Source organism: Bidens hawaiensis, unplaced genomic scaffold, assembly GCF_021521415.1.
Source record: "Bidens hawaiensis isolate Kalapana, Puna unplaced genomic scaffold, B.hawaiensis_p1.1 tig00005722_1, whole genome shotgun sequence".
Lineage (NCBI taxonomy): Eukaryota > Viridiplantae > Streptophyta > Magnoliopsida > Asterales > Asteraceae > Bidens > Bidens hawaiensis.
Window position 1 is genome coordinate 54,122 of NW_027491375.1, and position 26,945 is coordinate 81,066.

Sequence of the window (26,945 nt, forward strand, 5' to 3'; positions counted from 1 at the left end):
ACGCATCGCTGCTAACCTATGTTAGCAACATAAACGTATCGTCAACCCTATGTTATGTTAGCAACATAAACGCATCGTCGGCGACTTGTTGACATAACATAGGGTTGACGATGCGTTTATGTTGCTAACATAGGGTAGCAGCGATGCGTTATCAACTAACGCATCGTGAAACCCCTGCTTTAAACAATAACGCATCGCTGCTACCATATGTCAGCAACATAACACATTGTCAACCCTATGTTATGTTAACACATCGTCGGTGTTCGCTAACATGTCGTCGGCGACGAGATATCAAAGGGAAAAATTTGGAAACTTAAATTTGAGGGGACAACCTTAGAACCACATTATATAAATGGGCCATTTTGGGGATTTTCCCAAAAAAATCATAAAATGTTACAGAATTGAAATTAACCGCATTTAATATAAGTTCAAGACACATACGAACTTTAATCATATTTTGACTTGTAATCAATCAATATAGACCAATCTATCTATTATAATAAAAGACTACTTAATTTGCCACTTGTCAACCTCATAGCCTTCCTCATCTTTTTTTCAACCTATTTCAATATATGGTCCCTTATCTTTAAGTTATTTCAATATATGAATTCAAGTTTATTTTTATTGAAGGTAAATCATGATCGATTCATTCATTAACATTAATGGTGAAATAAGAAAATAAGGTAATTTCAACATTGAAGTTGCATGCCGTTTAGAATAAAACTTTCATGTCACATGTGATTGCAAATTAAAGAAAATAAAGGCGTATCATTGTCTAAGAATTTGGATTTGTATGGTAATAAACTACAAATTGTTTTTAAACCGATATTCGAGCAATAATGCATAATATTTTATATAATTATTGCAACCATGGAAAATACATATTACATAATTCTTGGTGTTTAGTTTTAATTAATTCATTGACTTTTTGTGTAATATAAAGGGTTTTAGAATAAGAAAATCAATATTTAGTTTTCAATATTTTTTCTTCCATAACTCAGACCAAAATATTTCAAAACATATATTTTATGACTTGATTTATATTTTTTTATATATTTAAATATATTTAATTAAAATATGCCTTATAATACAAATTACTTAATTAAAAGCATTCAAATTCAAAATTTTAAACCAAAAAAATTGTTTCAATCCCATCCATTATTTTCGCTTTCCAAAAATCATCTAGGATATTGAAACCTAGATTCATAGAATATCGTTTTCGTTAAATTTTTACACAATTTCATTATTATGTTAACTTATTAATTATACAAATACAACGAATTGGGGTTATGTTAGTATTTCTATTTGTTGGTACATAATTGAAGTGTTTATTATGGTTTGTATTCAAAATAATAAAGCTATATGCAAAATTTTAAAAAAAATACAGTCATAACATTATTATTCTAATATGTTATAAAATTCATTAAGATTCACACCTTGATTATAATGTAACTTAATAGAAATATTTATTATTTTTCTTAATATCTGTAACTTGATCATGTTCCTTATTACATTTCAAGGATATTCCATTTTGATATTCATTGTAAAAAAAATAGTTAATCAGGTTAAAAGTCATTTATTATGATTTAATAAATAGTTAATCAGGGAGAATTGAATACTTTAGGGCTTATACTTAACTTATTTAGGTCACATACCATAATGGTATTTCTCTTACATATATTATTATTTTTATAATTATTATTAGTTTTTATATAGCTGTTAAACTGTGATCTTATTATTAATATTATTATTATTAGTAGTAGTTTTTATATAACTGTTAAACTTTGATTTCCTTTATTTTGCTTCATACACATGTACTTAGAGCCGAGGGTCTCTCTAGAAGCCACCTCTTTATTCCTTTGGATAGAGGTACGGTGTGCCTACATCCCACCCTCCCCAGACCCTACTTATAGCTTTGCTGTCGGTGGAACTTTACTGGGTATGATTGATTGATTGATATTATGATTTCATAAAATCTGAAATCTTTGCTTCTTCTTCTTTCTTTCTTTTTTCTCTATAAGTTGTTAATATATATATATATATATATATTGGTTAATTAAGTATTCCAACAACTTTCAATAATGTTAACTAATAAGTAATAACACAATATTAGTATTCAAAATTTAAAAATTCCTTATCCAATACTTTGAATTGTTTTAGATAAAAATCACTACCTTCACTTTATGCAACTTTAAATATTCTAATATTCAGCTAACTTAGAATAATTACTGTTATTTGAACAATGACTATAAGGTTAGTATGTCTTTGTTATTTTCTTGTAAATTACATTAATATAAAATGAAACAAATCATTCTATTATATTTTAATTTTCGATTATATATGTTGCTTGATTATACAACTTTTAATTGTAAAATATAAAATCAATTAAAAATTTGTCATACACAGAATATAAATGACAACAAATTTATCATGATCAATCAATTTCAGATTCTAAAGATTTTAAAGATGATTATATCATCAAAGTTCAGGGAATCTGTTTTTAGGATAATCATGTTTTTCGGATAAACATGAATTGATGATATCAAATGACATAATATTAATTGTTTAAAAGGTATGATATTTTATATGAATAAGTATTTTTTTTTGTTAGTTTTATGGATATATTTATCACCATTAAGGGTTGGTAATTTGGTATGTACTTGAAAGAACCTTATTTGTCGCTACGGGCAACTATATGTGGCTACATCAAGAGTTACAAGCAGACATGGACTAAAGATTTTGATTTTTGATAGACAATGTATACCAACCAATACAACAAATGTAGTGTACAAGGAAGTTTTTTTTACTTATTTGTAACATATTTGTGTAACATTAGTGATGTAATTTTTACAATTTTAACGTAAATTGTAATTGTATTAATAATATGTGATCATTTTGTTGACTGAATTTTATTTAATGGCTAGAGTTTAAAATTTTCATTAATTACCCGTGTAATACACGGACCTCAAATTAGTATAAAATAAATAAGTACTCAAACCAAGTACATATTGGAGCACCATTAAGCAACTCCTTATAAATCTCGACATGTGGTTTCCGACATCTATACCTCTTAAGCCAAACCTAATTTAGTTGGACTTTATTAGTAGTTTGTTTTAGAAAAATGAGGATTGACATGCAGGGGTAGGTTCATGTACATTTTGATCTTAACATGAGTACGTAGGAAATAATGTCAATTTATTTAAAAATGCGAACGTAAGAAACAATACCAACTACAATACCAATCTACATAAACAATGACTTATAATAGCAAAGAAAAGAACCTAAAAATTAAAAAAAAGAATCAAAATCAAGAACAAAATAATAACAGCATATACCAACAATTACTTATAACAGCAAAAGAAAACATCTAATAATAACATCAAAATATAAATAAGCAAATACTTATAACGTCTCATAATCGAAAATTAGCAAATACGAACAAAAAATAGCAGCAAACACCTATAAAAATTAACATAATCATAACAACAAATTGGTTCTCACTGTTTTCATGTTAAAAATAAAATGTATTTTATCCTGCTTCTTGACATGTAAATAAAATAATGACATATGATGTTATGAAATATGAATATTTTGGTAGATGATAATAATTTTAAAGAAAGAATATATATATATATATATATATATATATATATATATATATATATATATATATATATATATATATATATGATTGATTTCTTTTGAGAACCGCTTTGAGCTTTAAGAACTCGAAAGAACTCAACGTAACAATTTTTTTTTTTGATTTTTTTTATACATGTGTAATACGTAAGTGTAAGTAATGTACAAAAAATTACCGTAATTTTTTACACACCGAATCGACTTATTACACATGTGTAACTAACATTTAAACTTGTGTAATTATCAAAAATACTTATTCTCTCTCCTGAATTATTTTTTAATCAAATTTAATCTCAGCCACATATTCAAACTCATTTAATTAAATGTGTGGTCCAAAATTAAGTTTTTAAAGCTTTTGCAACTTATCAAATTCTCAAAAGATCCCTTTCCTATATATATATATAATTATATAAATTGAAAATGAAGAATTTTTAAGGTATATAATATAATATATATAATACTGGGATTATTGAAAGAATAGTTTCGTTTGATTTGATTTGATTTGATTTGATTTGATATGGTACAACCCAATGGTGTAGAAAAGAAAAGAAAAGAAACCCTAGATTAGATTGATATTCGAAGGACGGTTATTGTTGAATTTTGTAAAACTGAAAAAGAGAGCAATTGGATTGAAGCAATAATAATAATCAATGGAAGCGATCAGGAAACAGGCGACGAAACTCCGAGAACAGGTTGCCAGACAACAACAGGTATGTATGTATGTATGTATGTATGTATGTATGTATGTTGATTGATTTCTAATAGTAATAGTAATAGTGTGTGTTATGGATCTATTCATTCTCATTTCTTCTTGCATTCAAACTAGTATTTTCAAGTAATTAGAGTCTGTGTAACCGACTTACTTGATTGATTGATAAGGATGGATGAATTCACATCAACTTATTATTATTATTATTATTATTATTATTATTATTATTATTATTATTATTATTATTATTATTATTATTATTATTCGCAGTCCTCAAATCAACTAGTATTGTTTGGGTGATTTCAACCACATGGGTTGCTTTCCTTCCTTATTATATTCTATAGTTACAGGGTTAACATCATTCTCAATCTTTGCCTCCTCATCACCATCCATGATCAAATTAATGTTTTTGCAGGCGGTTTTCAAGCAGTTTGGTGGTGGCGCTTCTGACAATGTTGTCACAGATGAGGCGGAACTCAAGCTTCATCAGAAACTTGAAAAACTCTACATTTCGACACGTGCTGCCAAGGTTGCTTAACATTTCTCAACTCTTATCAATATTCTCCTTACAGTTTGCATCTTTTTTTTTGACTATCAGCATTTTCAAAGGGACATTGTTCGTGGTGTTGAAGGATACATAGTTACTGGTTCCAAACAAGTAGAAATAGGTTAAAAAATATCTCAACCTTAGTTTAACTCATTATCTGGATATGATGTAGTAAACTCTCACAAATGTTTTTGTTTATAAACAGGAACCAAATTGTCTGAAGATAGTAGAAAGTATGGTGTTGAGAATACATGCACTAGTGGTAGTACACTATCTAGAGCTGCAAAAAACTTCTCAAGAGCTCGTGCCCATATGGAGAAAGAACGGGGAAACCTACTTAAATCATTTGGGACACAGGTTTGTTTAATGCCTGATTTTCCCCAACGCTATATATATATATATGCGCGTGTGTTCTTTACTTCTTTTTTTGATTTCATAATATTGTATCTGCCCTTTTAAAAAATAAAAAGTACTGTTATATAGTATATTATGTAAAATCAGTTACTTATAACATTATAACATGTTTCACTAAATAAAAAGACTAAATTATTGCGTGAAGTGAACATTAAGAATAAACCTAAATCGTTTTTTTTTGTCCCCAAGGTTTGGTCAATTATGAGACTTTCGCCCAAAAAGTATTTTTGAGCAACTGAACTATCGAGGTTTCCCACTTCTTGCCAATTACGTCCAAATCATTAACTCCGTCTATTATCAAAGTTAACTCAGGGGCATATTTGTCTTTTTAGTCTTAATTATTTTATTCTGTTTTTCAATACTTGCCAAAATCTCTTATCCACTTTCTCTCTTGGGGATGAAGAACAATATCCATCTTCTTCACTAAAATTCAGGATAATCAACCCCTTTGTAAATGTCCCCTAATCTTGCTGGAAAGTTAAGAACACCTGTTGTATCTCCGACCCTTTGTAATTGTCTGCCGGAAACACACACCATCTACCGCCATTGATGAACAAGCCTTTAATCTCAGAGTTGAAATATTCTGGTGACCACCACTGGCAACAGGGCAACACCACCACAGTAGCCCCGTCATATCCTCCACCTCTATTCGACTTCCTGACCGAAACCCACACCCTCACAGAGTCACAGCCTGCAACCACCGCTCCTTCTTCCTCCCCTCTATGTTCGCCAGGAAAAAAAAAGATTTATTGTGGGAACAAATGATGCGGCGAAAGAAGAGTTTGTTCTACGAGATTTGTTGTCGGAAAAACGAGATTGCATTGGGTTTCAGATCTGAGTTTACCCCATTGATGAAAGGGTTCATTTTTCTGGTGGATTTGGTAGTTTACTTCTTGTTCAGATCTGGTGGTCAATGGGATGTCGGTCGGAGAAGTGGTGACGGGGGTTTTCCGATGGGAGGAGTGGTGGCGTGCTGGTTGTGTGGTGGTGATGGTGGCTAAGATTGTCTAGTGGTGGTGATAATTTGATAAAGTGAAAATTAGGGTTAGAATATGAAGATGAAGATGATAAAAGACCAAAATGACCCTTCATAACTTGGTGAAAAGTCAGTTTTACCCTTGACTTCACGATGAAATTAAACGGAGTTAACAATGTGGACATAATTAGCCAGAAGTGGGAAACATCGATGGTCTAGTTGCACAAAAAAAACTTTTTGGACGAAAATCGCATATTTGACCAAACCTTAGGGACGATTTTGGCAATTTACTTTTTTTAATCAATTGTTCGTGTGTTTAAAAACGTTTACTTCTTACATACATGTCTCCGACCATTAAACTAATTGATGTATTTTATCATCTATAAATGTTTACCTACACGTATGCAGGTTATATAAATAAGTTAATGCTGTTTATATTTTTTTAGAATGTTAAAAGAGATGAATTAACATTGCATTTTAATCATTTGCTTGTATTTGTAAGTGTTTAAAGTCGTATAATTGAATGATTTATTTTGTCCTTTCTGTTCTAACAAAAGATTGTTTTCTGTGTAGAACCTTCCCTTGTATATATGCGTGACTGTGTGTGTGTGTATTTATATCCTTGTAATTATGGCCAATTTGTGCGTAGGTGGCAGAGCCATTAAGAGCAATGGTAATGGGAGCACCACTTGAAGACGCTCGGCATCTCGCTCAACGTTAAGATAGAATGCGACAAGAAGCCGAAGCACAGGTTTATCGTCAATTGCCTTTTACGCTCTTTCATTAATCGTTTTTGAAGTTTCCAAAAGACAAGCAAGAATTCGAGAAGGGGTGGGGAATCCCGACATGATTATGAAACTCGAGGCAGCCGAATCAAAATTGCAAGATCTTAAATCCAACATGGCAATATTGGGAAGAGAAGCTGCATCAGCAATGGCTGCTGTTGAAGCTCAACAGCAGAAAATGACCCTTCAGAGGTTAATTTCCATGGTAGAATAAAGCTCTTTGCTTTAATCTCTTTTTTAAAATGTTAATTTATTCTCATGAGGTGGTATCTGAAACTTCCTTTTCTTCTTCGTAAGATTGAGTCAGAGCGTGCATACCACCAAAATGTTCTTCAGATTTTGGATCAGCTTGAAAGCGAGGTATGCAATACACTTTTTTATTCTTACAATGTCAATATTTGATGACCTGGCAACACTTTTTGTCCTTGTTGAGATTTATAAATAGTTTATGTACTAAAATGACTACAAACTATATAATCGACTGGCATTTTAACTATAGCCATTTAGAAGTCTGACTATTTTGGATGTTTTAACTTGGAAGAAAATGGGCCGGGTATTGGTAATCCTGGTCCCATACCCCATTGGGCACATGCTACTTTTTACCTGTTGGGTTCGTGGGTAATTCTTGTTTGTATCGACCCGTTTGACCGTTTATGATCTTATGTGAATAACAATTATTTGTTATTTTTTGGGATTCCCATTACTGAAAACGCGATCTTAAACTCACCCCAAGAACTTATTTGGAATATTAAATACTTATAATCCTAACAATTCTATATATTTAATAATTTCAAGTCTCAACATCTTTAAAATTCTATTAATTATACTTTTTAGATTATATAATAAATTAATGTATTCGGTTTTGATGCGAGTAAACGGGTATGGGTTGGTTTTGGGTAATCGGGTGGATATCACTCCATACTAAATATATTATAATTAATCCCTTACCACGATACCCAGTGTATATCTGAGTGCTTGTCCCACTACCCATCTCAAATGTTTCGGGTTTTCCTGTTTCGGATCGGGTTTCCTAGCATCCATACTTCTAACCTGTTGGGTTTGGATTTCTGACCCATTTGACATGTTGGAGAAATACGACCCAATTGGCCCTTTCAATGTAAATGGAATAAAATCGTCACCCAGAGACGAGAGTGATAATGAATATCTGTATGACCATTATAATAAATATTTTGGTAATCTTATCAAGAAGTGAGATTTCTGAATGAAACAGAGGCTGCAAAATGGGTTGGGTCAAATTTGATCTTTTTAGTATGGGGCAGTTCTTTTTTTTCGGATTTTTAACATATTTTATATAATAATGTATTAAGCAAAAAATAAAATTGCATTGTTAAACTAATTATCTAATTGATTATAAAAATTATGATCTAAAGTGATTTGGAGTTTTGAGTGTTTGGGAACACTATTCTTAAGTCCCAACCTGTTTAACCCGTGACCAAATTCTACTTGTGTGACTCGTTCACTACCCCCATTTTCTAGCACTTCCAACCCATGAATATATATATTTTTTCATGATTTATTGATTGATGGTTTTTGGGCGATATGTAGATGGTATCCGAGAGACAAAGAATTGAAGCAGCTCCGCCTACTGCACCAGTGGAAACACCTCCGCCTCCGTCATATGAAGAAGTGAATAACGCCTTTATGTCTCCAATGCCAAATGGGTCAAATGATGAGGTGGACTACTTTATAGGAGAGGTACCTAAACCCACAATTGTTTATCAAATTTTAACCATAATAATAATATTTAATAGTAAAAGGTTTTTAATATCGTTTTCCCCTCAGGCGAAGCACGCATTTGATGCTGAGTCTGATACGGAGCTCGGTTTGTCGGTTGGTGATTATTTAGTCATTAGAAAGGTAAGCATATCAAACTGGGCAGGTTGGGACGGGTAACGGGTCACCCATTTGAATTGGGTGGTGATGAGAGAGGGGTATTTTTGGAACAAAAGATATCTTATAGATTGATTAAGCAAGTGATTAATTTTTTTTAGGTTTCTAGTAATGGTTGGGCGGAAGGTGAATGCAAAGGGAAAGCGGGTTGGTTTCCGTTGGGGTACATTGAAAGACGGGAACATGTTCTTGCTAGCAAGGTAACAAACATCTTTTAGGATTCACGTCTTTTTGGCGGGAGGTTCAAGAATGTTATTCCTATGCGTTTTTGGTCTTCAAACGTATAACAAAGAAAAGAAAAACAAACAAGACATATGTACATGCTTTTGTTTTAGCTGTTATATTTTTGTTCTTATACATCTTTTGTTTTCCCCTGATGTACATTATTTCGATTTTCATCTTACTCCGGTTTTGCGATGAAAAAAAAACTTGATATTTAAGTCTTGGCTAGCAATCACGCAAGGGCATCAAGAATCATGAGTATGCTTGGAGGTTTCGTTTGTTACAATGTCACTGTTTGTTTTGGTCATGTTTATAAACCACTTGTAAAAGTTTGTCGATAATTAACTATACGGTTGCATGTTTTTGATAACACCATCTTTATATTCCAAAAGACAACCTGTTATCATTTGATTTCGGTCCATACTTGGTCGTATGTACTACAAGTGAAATGCCCTGAAACTTAAACAAAGACGACATAACCACATTAAAAATTATTGGTGGGTCGGGTCAGGTCAGGTTGGGCAAGGTAACGAGTCAACTTGTGACAAAAATAGGCACATGCCATGTCAAAAACTGAATAATATCACACAATTGACTAACAAAATTAGCAGTATGACTACAAAACATGTTTCCATATATTCAACCCGGAAAACACATGAAAATCCCAAACAGGTTCTTATTATGAATTAATGATCATCATTTTTAAGAAGTTGTAGAACATATGTTTTTACCGAAACTTAACATTAAGATCAAAAATGGGTTTTAACCTGTAGGTTTTCAGTACAATGGTTGCCATTATATTTTGGTTCATGCATGTGTTTCCTACACGGTGGTTTCTTCAAGGAGATGAACCGTTACCGAATCTACTGTGTCTTGGCTTAGCCCAGTTGGTTCGGTGCTCATCCACAAACAAGGTCAGGGTCCGAACACCAAATCCTCCCTCATCCATGTTGTTTCCTTTTGAAACAGATCACCCACGATCCATAAACCGAACCCAAATCGGATAAACCCGTGTTAATATGTATTTACAAACCTGCTATTATAAATATATCTCCACTTTAGTAAACTAATAATACTGATATCTATCTATTATTAATCTGGATTGTATTCCTTGTATTTGTGCACTGTATTGTCAATAAACAGAACAGTTATTGTCACGACTGCAAGCAATAAATAGAAATGGTGATGTTGATTTTGAGAGTATAAACTAGTTGCTAATTGGTTGAAGGCATAACAATAAATAATACAATCAAATATGTAAGCATCAACTATCCAATCATTTTAACCATCCTAAGGTATTCAGCAAGTAATATAATCCCAGTATCTGTATCACAAACAACGGCTTTCCTGGACCTCAAATTATTGCATCATACACCTACATAACAATGCCCATTTGATATCAAGGAATTCTCAGTTACATATGCATGTTGGCAACGGCTTTCCTGGGTCGGGTCAACTTTATTTTATTTGCAAATCTTTTTTTTTTGTCAGGTATAAACTTTCTATAAATAGATAGTTTGTAGGATTAACGTGTTAACTATGATTATACAAAACAATATTATTTAGAGACTGTAATTGACTAAATTCTGGTATGACACGAAAATAATCAGGTTTTGGGCTGCCGTTTAACAAACGGGCCGTGTTTGGGTTATCATGATGTTTAATTCATTCCAAGCCGTTTACAACTTCATCACAGCCCATTTACAACCCGTTTTGACTTATTTAGGCAATCTAGACCTTGTTGACCCGTTCCACTTTTAGTACCCATTTGAGATAAAAACACAGTCCAGAATGACCCGTTCATAAAATGCTTACTGATTTTGTTGAGCCGAGATAGATACGCGTAAAGAATTGCCAGTATAACGATAACAAAACCAATCTGCATCAGATCATGGTTACGATGAAACAGATTGGTTGACCTAAAATAAAAGGAAATTTGAATTCTCACCAGAGCTGGAACGTAGCTCGGCCCCTCACCAGATATGTATGATTTCCTGCAAACACACAAAAATAAAATTCAGCTAATATTCTAATGAGCAGGGTCAAACGGGCTGAAAACTTCACAAGTGCATTTAAAATTCATAAACCTCATGAAATCCATTTGATTATTTGTATAATTAAATAATAATACCGTTTGTCAAGGGTGCCCGATTTCCTGCAAATCCTTTGGATAGCCTCTATCCTGCTGATTGTTGTACTGGCATTTGGATCCTTCATGTTAACCTGGTAAAAACGACGATGACTCAGAAATAAATTTATGTAGTTTCAGTAAAATAACAAAAAATAAAAAGAGACATTATTATAAAACTGATCGATACCTTGGACCTGAGGATAGATGAAAATTCAAAAAAAGCACCATACACGTCTGCCATGGTTTTTGTTCGGTCGATTATTTTTGCAGTAAGACCTACAAATGAGAGCACGGAAAATAAATAACTGAACATGAAGAGTGTGGTGAAAGAAACAGCAGTCTTACCGCGTCTAAGTTTCACTACCCCTCTAAAAACTTCAACGTTGTTGTAGCATAAAGTCAGTGTTCCAATTGCCATAAACTTCAAGAAGGAAGTGGTAAAAGTTCTCACCTCGAAACTGCCGACACCGGATCTGTTTCTGCCCTTCTCCTGCAGAATCATCGGATCTGTTTCTGTTTCTCCGGCAGAATCACCTTCGAAACTACCGTACAAGCTTCCTCCGGCAGTGTGTTCGTGTCCACGGGAATAAAGACAAGCATTTCTGTTTCTGTTCCTATTATTATTGCATTTCTGTTTCTGTTCCACGGGAATAAAGATAAACAGTTTGAGATCTACGACTTGCATATACTCTAGAATGTAGATCTAGCATAAATCACTTAATATAGAAAGCAGATCTGTAAGCAACTTGTTTATTAATTATTATAACCCAAATCACAAAGCATAACATAGATCTAGCCTTTATATCGAATCATATTACTGAAAATCAATATAAATAGTTTAAGATCTATAACTTACGTATACACCATACACTAGAATGAATGTAGATCTAGCATTAATCACTATGAATGTAACAGGTAGAGCATAAATCACTTGCAAAATGAACAAATTAATTAACATATATTGAATAAACCAGATCTGTAACTTGTAGCATTATTATTATTATTGTGGGTATTATTATTATTATCATTGTTGGTATTATTATTATTATTATTATTATTATTATTATTTTTGTGTGCGCAATTATTATTATTTTTTGCTGCCGTTGGGGGTCCCAAAGCAAAAGAGTGAGCTTCTTGTAACTTGGCTGCCGTTGAGCTGTATCCGCCTTCATCATCTTCACGGTATACTCGTTCCTTTCTCACTATTATTATTATTATTAGTATTATTATTATTATTATCATTAGAACATACGTGATCCGGATCTTTGGAGTTTATTTTCATTTTAAGATCTCTTGACTATTATTGTTATTGCTACACATTATTATTATTATTATTATTAGTTTTTGTTACTATTATTATTATTGATTTGGTGTTCTATTGCTTGTGTTTGTGTGATTAGTTGCAACCATAGAGCGTAGGAACCATGACTATTACTTGAGACCATGTCCTGAAACGAGGGGTGTAGGAAAGAGTAAAGATAGGGAGCGTATATTGCGTTTGGCTTCTTAGAATGTAGGAACATTAAATGGTAAGTTGCTAGAATTGGTAGATGTGCTTAAAAGACGTAGGGTTCAGATAGCATGCCTCCAGGAGACTAAGTGGAAAGGACATAGAGGGGCTGAGTGTAATGGGTATAAGTTGTGGTACTCGGGGTCTGATGGAGCTAGGAATGGAGTGGGGTTTCTAGTGGCTAAGGAAATACACACTAGTGTGGTGGAGGTGATAAGACATAATGACAGGATTATGGTGTTGAAATTAGTACTAGGAGAGGAAGTAGTGGCAGTAGTCTCCGCCTACGTGCCTCATGTAGGCCTAGGGGATCAGAAAAAGAGAGAATTTTGGGATTGCCTAGACGCAGTGGTAGGGGGCATACCTAGGGGGGAGAGGATTTGCATAGGAGGTGATTTTAATGGACACATTGGTAAGGCTAACGATGGTTTTCAAACCGTACATGGGGGTTTCGGTTTTGGTGATAGGAATGAGACCGGAACAGATCTTCTAGAGTTTGCGGTGGCACATGACCTAGGTATTATAAATTCTTATTTTAGGAAACAAGATTCTCATTTAATCACTTTTAGCAGTGGCGGACGCGACACGCAAATTGACTACCTTTTGATGAGGCAAGGAGACCGATGTTGGTGGAAGGACTGCAAAGTCATACCTGGGGAGGCAGTTGTGACTCAACATCGACTACAGATATAGCCTTCAGAAATAAGCTGACTGTTCGAGAGAAGAAAGGTACACCGAGAATTCGATGGGGAAATTTGAAGGACGAAAATCTCCTACTGTTTAAGGATAAACTCATACTGCATACGCGGGGCTCGACTAAATGGGGACTCAACTCATATATGGGAAGCTATGGAGACAAAGATCATCCAAGTAGCAAAGGAGACTCTCGGGGTCACAACAGGAAAGACAAGTGGGCATAAGGAGTCTTGGTGGTGGAATGACGCAGTGCAAGACAAGATAAGGGACAAACAAGGATGTTTTAGGGAGCTAATGAGGTGCACGAATGAGGAGGAGCGAGTGGAATTGAGGGACAACTACAAAACGGCCAAGATAGAGGCGAAGAAGGCAGTGGCGGAAGCAAAGAAGGCGGCCTTTAAACGGATGTATGAAAGTCTAGAAACAAAAGAGGGGGAACATGCTATGTTTAAGATTGCCAAAGCCAGGGAGCGTAGAAGGCAAGATCTAGGACCGGTGAAGTTCATAAAGGATACAGATGGGCATGTACTGGTCAAGGAGCAGGACATCAAGCTAAGATGGCAAACCTACTTCCACAATCTTTTTAACAATGGGAGAGCTTACCAAGAAGAACATGACAACACAAACTTTCAACGACAACAATCGAATAACTGCTACTGCCGACGGATCACACGAGAAGAGGTGAAGGATGCACTTAGGAGGATGGGAAGGTCTAAGGCGGTTGGCCCAGACAACATACCCATCGAGGTGTGGAAGTGTATGGGGGAGGAAGGAGTCATGTGGTTAACTACTCTGTTCAATAGTATTCTCAAATCAGGTAAGATGCCAGACCAGTGGAGGAGCAGCGTTGTAGTTCCTATCTATAAGACAAAAGAGACGCCCAATGTTGTGGTAACTACCGAGGAATCAAACTACTAAGTCATACTATGAAACTATGGGAAAGAGTGATTGAGGTTAGACTTAGACGAGAAACTCAGGTTACGGTCAACCAATTTGGCTTCATGCCGGGGCGTTCCACCACAGAGGCAATACACCTTATAAGAAGATTAATGGAAAAGTATAGGGAGAAGAAGCGTGATCTACATATGGTGTTTATTGACCTAGAAAAGGCCTACGACAGTGTGCCACGACAGGTGCTCTGGGAGTGCTTGGAGGGTAGAAGAGTGCCCAGGAAATACATAGAGATAATTATGGATATGTATACCAGGAGTGAAACAAGTGTCCGTGCGCCAGTGGGGGATACTGATTTCTTTCCTGTAGAGGTAGGTCTTCACCAGGGGTCAGCGTTGAGCCCGTTTCTTTTTGCAGTAGTCTTGGATGAGTTGTCAAAGTCGATTCAGGGGACTCTCCCGTGGTGCATGATGTTCGCAGACGATATTGTGTTACTTGCTGAGAAAAAACAAGATCTAAACATGAGGCTTGAGGAGTGGCGAACAACCTTAGAGACAAAAGGTTTAAAGATTAGCCGATCTAAGACGGAGTACCTCCACTGTGATTTTGGTGGGATAAACGACAATGAAGACGCACAGATCACAATTGAAGGGCAGGTGGTCCCGCAGGTAACGAAGTTCAAGTATTTAGGATCATTTGTACAGAGCGATGGGGAATTAGACAGTGATGTGACCCACCGAGTTCAGGTAGGATGGTGTAGATGGAAAGCAGCCACAGGTATATTGTGCGACAAGAGTTTCCCGACTAAACTAAAGGGAAAATTCTATAGGGTAGCAGTTAGACCTGCAATGCTATACGGAACAGATTGTTGGGCCATCAAGAAGGCACAAGTACGGAAGATGGAGGTAGCAGAAATGAGAATGCTACGTTGGATGTGTGGGCACACAAGGCTAGACCGAATAAGAAACGTTGTGTTTCGCGAGAGATTAGGGGTGGCGAACATAGCAGACAAGATAAGAGAGTGGAGATTGAGATGGTTTGGACATGTAAAGAGAAGACAGACGACGAATCCTGTTAGATCCGTAGAAAACATTACTATAGAGGGGAGGAGGGGTAGAGGACGACCGAAATTGACTTGGGATGAGAGGATTAGGCATGATTTGATAGACCTAAACCTCTCCGAGGACATGGTTGAGGATAGGAATTCGTAGAGAAGTAGAATTAAAGTTAAGGATTTTTAGAGAGAATTGAATACCTTAGGGCTTAGACTTAACTTATTTAGGTCACATACCATAATGGTATTTCCCTTACATATATTATTATTATTATTATTATTATAATTATTATTAGCTTTTATATAGCCGTTAAACTGTGATCTTATTATTAATATTATTATAATTAGTAGTAGTTTTTATATAACTGTTAAACTTTGATTTCCTTTATTTTGCGTCATACACATGTACTTAGAGCCGAGGGTCTCTCTGGAAGCCACCTCTTTATTCCTTTGGATAGAGGTACGGTGTGCCTACATCCCACCCTCCCCAGACCCTACTTATAGCTTTGCTGTCGGTGAGATTTTACTGGGCATGATTGATTGATTGATTGATTCAACATCCATCACTTGAATCCATTAAAACATTCATATTACTGATCATTGGTATTGCAAAGCTTTGTGAGCAATGCAGGATAAATAATAAGGGGAAAGCCTCAAATAAAATAACAAATACCTGTGGTATAGCACCAAACTTGAAGATTTCGGGATCACGTAAGTTGGACATATACTTTAAACAGTCTTCAATATGTAGCAGCGCGTTTGTCACCATTTCATTCAGACACTGAACGGCCTTTAGTGAGTTTTCTCTGTGTTTCAAGTTCTCTAGTTTATCAATATATTTACTCCAGATCTGTCGAGGCCAAAAGATGCGCGGCTTGGGTGTCTCATTAATGTCCTCAAGGTAATCTCTAATGATGTTTGTTTTCTGCACCATTGATACAAAGCTTATAATTCTTCAAGTGACCTGAGACAACATTATTTATTTATTTATTACCTGGAGGAATAAGCCCATTGAATTGGAAATAGATTCATGAAACAGCATTTCTTTTCCTGAGGCATGAAAGAGTTTTGACAGCCCTAATCCAACAAGTCCCACAGAGTAATGACAATACTCATCATAGTCTTTAATCGTATCAACCTGACCGATAATCAAATCTTCACTAAACATAATTTTAACTATATATAAAAGGACCCAAGTAAGTAGAAGCAAACCATATGTACCTCTTTGAATACAAACTTTGCCATTCCGGCACCCATTTTCATGGTTATGTCCTCAATTGCCTCCTGATAACTGCACAATAATAGTTGGTTGTAAATGAAGATGGATTTATATATGTTAATATATAAAAAAGGCAAAACCTGTCATTAAGCTCCAGAAAAGCAGTGGAAACATGACAGAATTGGTCCATGAGAATCTTGTATTCCTTTGTACCGCCTTTAATTATGAAAAAAAGAAAAACAACTAGTAAATCATTCATGTAGAGATGTAAAGAAAGCAGCAGCAGCACTCACATTCAAATTTCCAATCAGTATCATAGATATGGCGATGGAATTCCATCAGAATCGGTATCTTAACCATGGTATCCAGGCTTGTATCATCCTCTGCTCAAAATGTGTAAATCAGGAAAATTTTCAAAAATACCTACTTGATGTCAATTACAGGACATACATACCAACAGTGTCTAGGGCTCGAAGAACCAGATAGAAAACGCATACCTGCATGTTCAAAAGAGAACGATTCCAGCCAGCAATTACTTATAAAATGGAAAGACTTAAATAAAGTGCATTAAAGATCTACCAGATGTGCAGTGACAGATTATAATAACTTCTTATGCATGGGATTCTAAAAATTATTATTATTATTATTGTCTTGCTCATACACAAGAGATGATTTGACTGAAATCAATTTGTTTAAGTGCATCATGTTAACAGTTTACTGCCTCCCCAAGAATTACCTAGCATGTATCAGATACTTTTGAGTGCACATATAATTAATTGTATATGCAAATGGCTTGACTGTATCATGAGCACCAGCCTTCAAACTCATCCACATCAACTTACAGAATAAAACAAAATCTTGCCATATCACTTAAATATCAAAACTATTGGATTCATGATCCACAAATCAAACGTTGATTTGCAAATCATAATCCACATTTAAAACCAATTCTCGATCCATAAATCATTAAAAGAAACATAAAATCATATATGCATCCACATGCACAAAATCGATACAATAGTTTCTACGTACAAACAAACAAACAAACAAACGCATAATTAGCATGCATGCATAATGAAATGAAACCTACAGCGTCACGAAGCTCGGTTCCTAGCATTTGAATAACGAGAGCGAAGCTTCTTGAAACCTTGTTAAGCATGGAATAACAGAATTCCCAATGTGGGTCGCTGGGGATCTGCGTCTCGGCCTGCTTGGCCGCCATCTTCAGCTTCAACAACGGATACAGATCGTCCGGATGCTCGAACATCTCCTGTATGATTCTCATCCTTAATTTAATTATATATTTCCTAAATCAATCAATTACCAATTTGCAGATCGGAATATATATTAATGAGAACATCAATTAATTTTCTCTTCTCTCTTTTTTGCTTAATTCCTCTTGGTTGGGAAGGATAATAATAATAATAATAATAATAATAATAATAATAATAATAATAATAATAATAATAATAGGCCAGCCAGCCGTTACAATTGTGGTTTAAATGGTTTGAGCCTAAGAATGAAATGAAATGTGTATATATGTCAATTTATATGTATCAAAATATTAATGCTACATCAATTAAGGAAACCACATGTTAAATTCTAAATATTGCCTTATGTTCCTAACTTTTATTTATGTCGTTTCAAAGCATTGCATGACATTCTCGTTGGTATAAAAATTTGTCAATTCATTAGAAGCAAATTTAGAGGAAAGTTGAGAGGGTGATTAGTATAATTATCTGTATGCGTTATTAATGGCCAGTGAGTTGTAGTTTAGATTATTGTAATTCAATTTGCCTTAAATTAAAGCCAAACATTGAAAAATTCAAATCAAAGCATATGATACTTTGAATTTGCGGTTTTGCTTACTAAGCCTTAATAATAAAACAAATCCATCAAATATAAAAGTAAGAAAATAGAGCCTTTTTAAAACAAGGAGAATTGGATTTTAATAATCACAACTATTAGCTAATGGTTAATAATAATTCCAACTAACAATCTAACTCGTGACAATCCCAACTTTCAAGTAAGTTATCAATACCAATCTCAATTTAACAGATTACTAACTCCGTTAGTCTATGTTCAATTAAGTTAGTGTGAAATAACTTAAATGCCTTTTTTTTAATTCAGAAGATATATATAGGCTAAAATAAAAATAGATAGTTTTCTAGAAAGAGTAAGAATAGATCTAGACCATTAGATTTATGATCTAGTGGTTGAGATTGTCAGTTTCCAAAATACCAAATAGTTTCATAGGATCTAGGATTTAGACTACATAGTTTCTTAACTTCAAATTTTATGTTCTTCTTACCATTCTTAAGAAACTATCTATTTTTATTTTAACCCTTTTCTATATATATATAATATTAATTAAAGCTATTTATTTTCTATAATTTATACATACATAATACATATTCTTCCTCACCCATCTTCTCCAAGACCACCACCACCACCACCGCCTAACGCTGAAAACAACCACCACAATATATATATAAGACCGTCATCCATCTTTCTCACATTCAAAAAATCTTCCGCTCACAACCACCAACCAACCGTATCCGGCTCACAACCACCACTGCATTGGAGGTAGTTTCAGGTTGCAGACGATGGGATTAGGGGTGTGCACGGTTCGGTTATTAGCATTAACCGAATCGATCGTTTATCGATTCAGTTCGGCTAATAACCAATATCAAACTTGGGCTAAAATTTTGCTTAAAAAGACATGAAATGAAGGTATAAATATATTTTACATTGAGATATTAGTACATGAAATGGAGATATAAATACATGAAAATGATAGTTTTTAACAATTAATACATATAATACATGAAATAGAGGAAAAAAGACTTGAAGATATGAAAAAAAAGGAAGAGTTTGGCGCGGTTTGGTTAATTCGGTTTTCGGTTCGGTTTTGGTTAACGATTTGGTTATTGCTCATCCCTAGTTGGGATTATTAGAATCCAATTTCCTTAAAACAATAATACAACATTATAGAGGTAGGGTAGTGAAAAGACCCGAACACCCATAACGGATCATCCGCGGGTCGTTCAGGACTTCCTCAGAAGTCATCCGCGGTACATTCCCATCACCCGCATGACCTAAGTTAGAGGAAGACTAAGGGATAATTCCAGAGACTATCTACGGGTCGCATAGGATTCCCTCAGAAGTCATCCGCAAGACATTTTCCTCATGCGCGAGATGACAGAAGAGTGATGACAGCAAATCAGTTGTAACTAACTTCCTTCTAGAAGATTTACGCGAAGTTTCTTTCTTGGAAAACACGTGATGTAACAACCAATCAGGGAAAGACAGCTGACAAGGTTATTATAATCGTGCACATGGCCAGTTGTCTCGTCCTATCATGTGCGGACACGTGTACAGTTTGCTACAATGAGCATCTTCTAGAAGGGGACAACTGTACCAATAATATCCCCCCTAACCACCGGCTATAAATACTATCTCCATCATCATGAGATATTCATTCACACTTCACATATTACATCAATCACTTAAAGTACTTTCTCTCTCTAAGAATCGTACTTATTCGCACGCCGGATGGTGGTTATAGGAAGACCTCCCCTCTTGTCCTTCTTGTAACGAGCTCACGGTGTTCTGTTTTGCAGGTTTACGTCACCGGACTTGTTGAGCTTTGCTTGTATCATTGTGTTATTCCTTATTTGACCTGCATTCTGTGGAATTATTGGTCTAGCCTATCCAGGTTTAGATTCGTGCTATGGTAAGAAATAGAGATGGCAAATGGGCTGGGTCGAGTCGAACGAGTCATGGGTTGAAATGAGTCATGGGTCAAAACGAGTTTGGGTTAGAACGGGTCAAGTAAAAAAAGGGTTGTTTTGGTTTGGGTCGGAATAGGTTAGGGTCAAACAGGGTTTCGAGGTTTTTTTTTTTTTTTTTTGAATAATGGCGGAAACATTTTAGTTTTTTTTTTAAATTTTCGTTTTTTATTTATATTTTAAGTTATGATTTTTATTATTATTTTTTTTGATTTTTTTGAGGGGTTTCCTATAAAGATAAAAAACCCTCAAAAAAATATTCAAAAATAATAATAAATAAACTATAACTCAAAATATAAAGCATAAACATAAAAAGTAAAAACACTAAAATGTTTCCTACGTTGACCTCGTTCCAAAAAAATAAATAAATAAATAAAAAAAAAACTGAGAATCGAACCGAAATCGAAAAAACGGACAAAAACGAGTCCCGAATCGACCAAAAAGAAACCAAAACCCAACCCGTCATGGGTGAAAACTCGTGTTGGCTTGATACATGAACCGAACACGTTCCAATCTGAAACCCGTTTCGTGTCGAAACCTGTCTTGTATGAAAACCCGTTCCGATCCGAGACCTGTCACGTTTCCTTAGGACGCTAACCCACATTGACCCAATTCTTTGAACTTGTAAACCCATTTTGACTCAAAAACAAAATGATGGAATTTAAAATGACTCATATTGACCTATTTAGTTAAAACCTTTTACCCAAATCAACTCATTTAATTTTTAAAACAACTCAAATTGACCCATTTGAAAGGGTTTGGGTCAAGATTGCCACCCCTAGTAAAAACTCAAATAAAAGTTAATTACACAAATAGTTCATGTTATTTGCTTATGTCATATCTTAGACTTCGAAATTAAATTAATCATAGATTTGCTTAAGTCCGTCAAAACTGAAAAACATCATCATCATCATCATCATCGTACTCAGTATATCCCACCAATAGCAATGCTATGGTAGGGTCTGAGGAGGGTAAGATGTAGACAGCCTTACCTCTATCCCATAGGGATAGAGAGGCTGCTTCCGGTGAGACCCCCGGCTCGATAGTAGTTTTGCATCAAGCCTTGGACATAAGGCACATAGCACTCAATCATCGGGACACCGGCTGATCGGTGCATGTGCCCTTGTCTTTCGGCTATCAACGCCACCACATGATGCCTGATTAACCTTCCGCCGCTTTTAACGTTATTTTCACGAGATTAGTAAAATAACGTCAAAATTAGTGCAATTTTACTTTTGCCCACCCGAGGGTTCACACATATACACATTATATGCGCGCATCGCAAGCAGGGCGTCAAAACTGAAAAACCATGGATGATTACATCCTAGATCCCAAAGTAAATTGACCAGTGATAGGTTCATAGGTTTGCGCTCACAAGTCTACCAACACTCAAACCGCGAGGATAGGATCACAAATTAAGAAAAAATGCATCATCATATTTATTTTGTTTTGTCAATCCTAGTTATTTAAAATAAATGTTTTTTTAGTTTAGTATGTACATGTAAACCCATAATTCCATCTTATACTTTTATTATTTAAATAGTGTCAAGATTATGGATGATTGATTGTCGACCAATACCACAGACTAATACCACATACTAATTTTTGGATAATTTAATTTGATATTAAAAATATCTTTGTATATTTTTGAGATGGTGGTGCAATGATTATGGTATGTTTTGACATTAAATTTGGGTGGCTCAAATTATTTTATAAATGAAAACAAAAATGAGAAAGATGAGAAGATTTTGTAGTCACATAGAAAAACCCCTAAAAATTAATAAAAAAATCATAACTCAAAATATAATAAAAACGAAAAAGATAAAAACAAAAAATTGTTTCCATCATCTTTATCGTTCTAAAAAAAAAACAAAAAACAAAAAAAACAAGAAAACAAAAAAAAACAATGGTGAGTGAAAAAGACCATTGTGTTTTGTGTTTATTTTCGTTATTGATTGTGTTTTTTTCCTTGACATTGTGTCTTTTTTTCTTTATATTGTGTTATATTAATTAACATTATGCTATATTTTATTCGTCATTGTGTTATATTTTGCGATCTATTATGTCTTTATTTAGTTATAATTGTGTCTTTTGTTCATTTTCGTTATTGTGTCTTTGATTTTGTCACTGTGTCTTTTCGTCAATTTTCCTTTATTTTTTTATTTTTTTTGAATGGGAATGAAGGCGGAAACATTTTAGTTTTTAATTTTTTTTATTTATATTTTAAGTTATGATTTTTTTTAATTTATTTTTAAGAGGTTTTTTATGTGGTTACAAATTCTTCTCACACTTCTCATTTTTGTCTCCTTTGTATTTTAACTTTACCCTAATTTAGATATTCACTTTTATTTTTAATTTTAATTGATGTTTGTTTGTGTTATAAGAAAAGGGTCTTACTAACCACTACCCACAAATCGTCACGTATAGTACTATACGTGGCGGTATAGTACGTTGTGCGACACTGACGATGATTTGATCGTTGCAGGTTGTCATTGGCTAACAATACCACGTATAGTGCTAACTGTGACTGATTGGGTACACGACAAACTACAAAGATCAAATCAATTGTTATGTCGTATTCTATACGCCACGTATATATCTTTACGTGGCGTATATGGTCATAATTAAATTATTGAGTCAGAAGGCTCCCCCCTTCTCCCTATTGTAATATATATTAGCATGCATGCATGCAACATACACATACAAACTGTCCAAAACCCCAAAGCCAAAAAATGTCGTGGTTGTTTGACGGTTTATATCCGGGGACGAACGAGGAGTCAAATATTCCAGATTTGAGTATGGGGCTGCCGGGGTTTGTAGATTATGACGATGAGGCGGAGGTGGCATTACCAAATTTGAACCATGTATCTTCGTATGTTTATTTCGTTTTGTAGTCGTTAGTCACTTTTGAAATTAGATATGTTAACCATATTTTTTGTTGTGAATATTTTGTACGCGACCCTCCGCCTTCGGATGTGGCGGGAAGCAACAATTCGTACTGGTCACAGCCTGAACATGATTACGGTCAGCCATCATACCAATTATCAGAAAACCTGTATTACGTACCCAGCCTTCATACTAGTTTAATACTAAAGAGTCGTATTCTGGTAGTCAACGTTCGTACCCTTTACCAATAGAGGTGTCGTACCGGTCACAACCAAAACCGGACCACATTCGTGATACCGCTCAAGAGACTAGTCACAACGAGTACGCCGGACATCTTTTTGGTAACAAAGATGACGATGATGATAATTACATACGCGAGGCGAAAGTGCCATATAAAACGGATAACGTATGAAACCATACATTTTGTTAAAATAAGATAAATTTTATAATTAGTATTTTAACGCGTTTTAAGTTCGACGTTATAGCTGTTTTAGTTTTTTTCTTCCCGTGAGAAGTTGGAGGAATCAGCAAAGAAAAGAGGTCGGGAGCATGGGCGTGTTGTTGTTGTCCAATGATCTAGGACAAACGCCGTGGATCTTGGATGCAATCATGGTGGGGAACCAAAACTCACGGCGACAGTCAGGCGTACCGGTAGTATAAAGAAGGGCTGTCCTTTTAAGCTAAAAGGAAGGTACGACCGGGGTGGTGATTTCTGGAAGCTTTAGGTCGTAACCAGATGCACAACCACGATCCATTCGTCTTTAAGGAGGGTCACGCGTATCTAAGGAGAATGTCCGACGAGGAGGTTGATATGGTTGTGACTTGCAAGGTTACACATGGATGGCGTGAAGACGCAACAAAATTTTACACTCTCACGTAATAGGTTTCCTGGAATCTGCGTTATTGAGAAGGACATACACAATCTTATATAGAAGTTGATAAAAGAAAATAAAGTTGAAAATACCCCTATGCAGGTTCACGTTTTTGAATTTGACTTCTTACAACGAAGGTTTAAAAAAATTTATTAACGTCATATTAAACCGGGTGCAGGTATTTGAAAACTTCCTATTCTTCTGTCATGATACGACGTTTACAATGTGGAGTGCGTTCCCCCATTTGTTGTTGATTGACATGACGTACAACACCAACATGTACAAGTGATCGTTTGTTCTGTATATTGGTGTGCACCTCAAAGATATGCTTGAGGATTCTATTGAGCTGCGCATCATTGTCACGGTCAGAGACATAGCCCTGATGAATGCATATGAAAAAGTATTCCCACGTGATACCAAAAACCTATGCAGGTGGCACATACATGAGAATATAAAGAAAAAGTGGAAGGGTATGTATGATAGAGAAGTAAGAGAAGATTTCGCTCTCATGTAGGGTACTGTGTGAGTCTCCCACATTCGATGATTACGAATATAACTGCGTAAATTTGCAAGGAGCGTTAGCCCAACATGGGAAACAACTCAAGTCTTATTATAATCTACTAAGTGCATTTCATAAGTTTATTCTTGTTTTTTTAGAGATATAGGACTATATCCATGATAACTGGCTGGTGCGATTCAAGGGAAATTTTGTATCTTGCTGGATGGACGATCGGGTAAACTTCGGCGAGACTACAACAAACCGAGTTGAGAGTCAGCACGCGAACTTGAGAAGGCACCTTAACGGGGCCAACAACACCCTTCACGCAGTTGCGGCTTATGCCCTTGAGGTTATACAAGCCCAGAAGGTTCAAATCAGAGCAACCTTTGAATCCTCTCGTATTAAGTTGAATAAAGACCATAAACTTCAGATGTTTTACAAGCTACATTATAAACTATCGATTAAGGCTCTTACGCTACTGGAAAAGGAGTATGGAAAGTTTGAAAAGATGATTGAGTCTGGACATACGTGCCGACACCAACTACGAACGTCTATGGGGTTGCCATGTGTGTGTGAGCTGGAGCAACACCATCATACATGCATACCTATTCCACAAAAATCGAAAGATTTTGGAGGAAGCTTGATTTCGATTTGGTGGTCGCACAGGATGAAGAACCAGACTTTGAGGCCGAAATGGAAGATCTTAAACAAACGTTTCTGATACGAAAATATCCAAAAGAGAAAAAAAAGTCTTTTATCGAAGAATTGGTCTGTTCTTCCCGGCAATTCAAATAAAAAAGAGCCTGAGAAACGTGAATACCCTCGGGGGCGTACCAACATAAGTCATCAATTAAAAAAGATCGAGGCGCGGCCACAACTCGTATATCCCTTCCTTATACACCCCTTCTTCGTCACATAACATTCATGAAACCCCCTCATTCTTGGAGCATTTGTGGTCGCAGTCCCAGTCACAGTTTAAGATGTCCCCACCAAAACCACCAAAACTATCGTCTAAGAAAAAAGGAGACGGGAGGTGACATCATTTTTCCATTAGTGGCTGATCTGAAAGGCATTGCAGTGGTAAAAATGTATAAGGACGTTGTTCCACCATGGAGTTACCCGTACATCTCAAATATCATAGATGTAAAGCCAGGCGGTAACTGCGGTTTTCGGGCAATTGCTGAGGGCTTGGGAACGAGTCAAAAGAAGTGGACGGGTGTTAGGGTTGCTATTAAGAAAGAGATGGACCTGAACCCAGATTGGTGGAAGGCCCGTTACCATTTTGAATTTTATGAAACGGTTCAAGATGCGCTTAGCAACCGCTAGTTTCAGTTACCCGCCCATGGATACGTGGTTGCTCAAACATTTAATTGCGTTCTAATACTTCTCGAGCCGTGTAGCATCCAGAACTTTTTCCAGATGAGAGAGGGTCCAGAGCGGTTGCGTGACTATCCGGCCCTAGCCATTGTTAATGTTGCAGATACTCATTGGATAACTATAAAACTTGAAGGGGATTTCCCGGTGCCGTTGCCGTTGCCGGTATATACTTGGGCGAGATTTGCAAAAGAAGAGGCTTACGGATGGAGAGCCTTGTACAGAGATTGGATAAACAAGTACCTTAGAATCATGTCAAACTGGAGAGTCGAAGGTCCTACTATTGATTTAACTGATTGATTGTATATATACCGATGTTTCATTGTTAACTATTTTATGCACCTTGTATTAAATTAAAAATCAATATATAATTTCTTTAATAATGTAGCACCACTCCTGGACTATTACATTCAGTTATTGCACCATGTTGAAAATGAAATAAACAAGCTGATGGGATCTACAAATATTGTTGAGAGGGATTATATCCGTAAATATGAATGAACCCAACTACTGTGACAGATATGAACCCGGTCCCGTCCTCACTATCATTGAATCTGTTAGCATCTACACAACCACCATTATCTCTTTGATCACCTGTCTTAGATCGCTCGACATGTGTAATCCTAATCTAAATAAGATTACATAGAGTTTGAAACGTATGATGGTAGTTGTGGTTTTGGTGAAATATGGTGGACGAGTTTAGGGGAGAGGTGACATACGGTGTAGCGGTTAGGGGGATTGGGAAAATGATTTAAATTTAGTGGGTAGGGCCTGTGAAAATATCTTTAACCACCACGTTTAGACCTTTACTTGTCAGTT

The 26,945-nt window shown here is 35.3% G+C and overlaps 1 protein-coding gene and 1 pseudogene across 2 annotated transcripts; one reads left to right on the plus strand and one right to left on the minus strand.

Moving 5' to 3' along the window:
- Positions 1-4,275: 4,275 nt before the first annotated feature.
- Positions 4,276-10,015, plus strand: LOC143630555 (SH3 domain-containing protein 2-like; annotated as a pseudogene). Its single transcript, XR_013153193.1, has 10 exons — positions 4,276-4,349; positions 4,764-4,877; positions 4,947-5,016; positions 5,101-5,252; positions 6,935-7,036; positions 7,075-7,275; positions 7,368-7,430; positions 8,637-8,786; positions 8,874-8,948; positions 9,083-10,015. The product of XR_013153193.1 is annotated as an SH3 domain-containing protein 2-like (transcript).
- An 878-nt stretch (positions 10,016-10,893) lies between these two features.
- Positions 10,894-17,989, minus strand: LOC143630554 (squalene synthase 2-like). The gene is made up of 12 exons (XM_077099541.1): positions 17,795-17,989; positions 17,159-17,201; positions 16,998-17,087; positions 16,845-16,920; positions 16,707-16,776; positions 16,480-16,623; positions 16,159-16,410; positions 11,680-11,755; positions 11,522-11,610; positions 11,335-11,426; positions 11,152-11,197; positions 10,894-11,082 (listed from the first exon to the last, which is right to left on the minus strand). Exons 1-12 carry the CDS (start codon positions 17,987-17,989, stop codon positions 10,894-10,896), a joined length of 1,362 nt encoding a protein of 453 aa, XP_076955656.1.
- Positions 17,990-26,945: the final 8,956 nt, after the last annotated feature.

Bases quoted from the DNA above. Each gene is read 5' to 3' on its own strand.
- LOC143630554 (XM_077099541.1), bottom strand. From the start codon at position 17,989: ATGAGAATCATACAGGAGATGTTCGAGCATCCGGACGATCTGTATCCG. The intron at 17,088-17,158 runs GTATGTATGTCC...CATTTTGAGCAG, and splicing joins TCGAGCCCTAGACACTGTTG to AGGATGATACAAGCCTGGAT. The intron at 16,624-16,706 runs GTACATATGGTT...ATTATCGGTCAG, and splicing joins CAAAGTTTGTATTCAAAGAG to GTTGATACGATTAAAGACTA.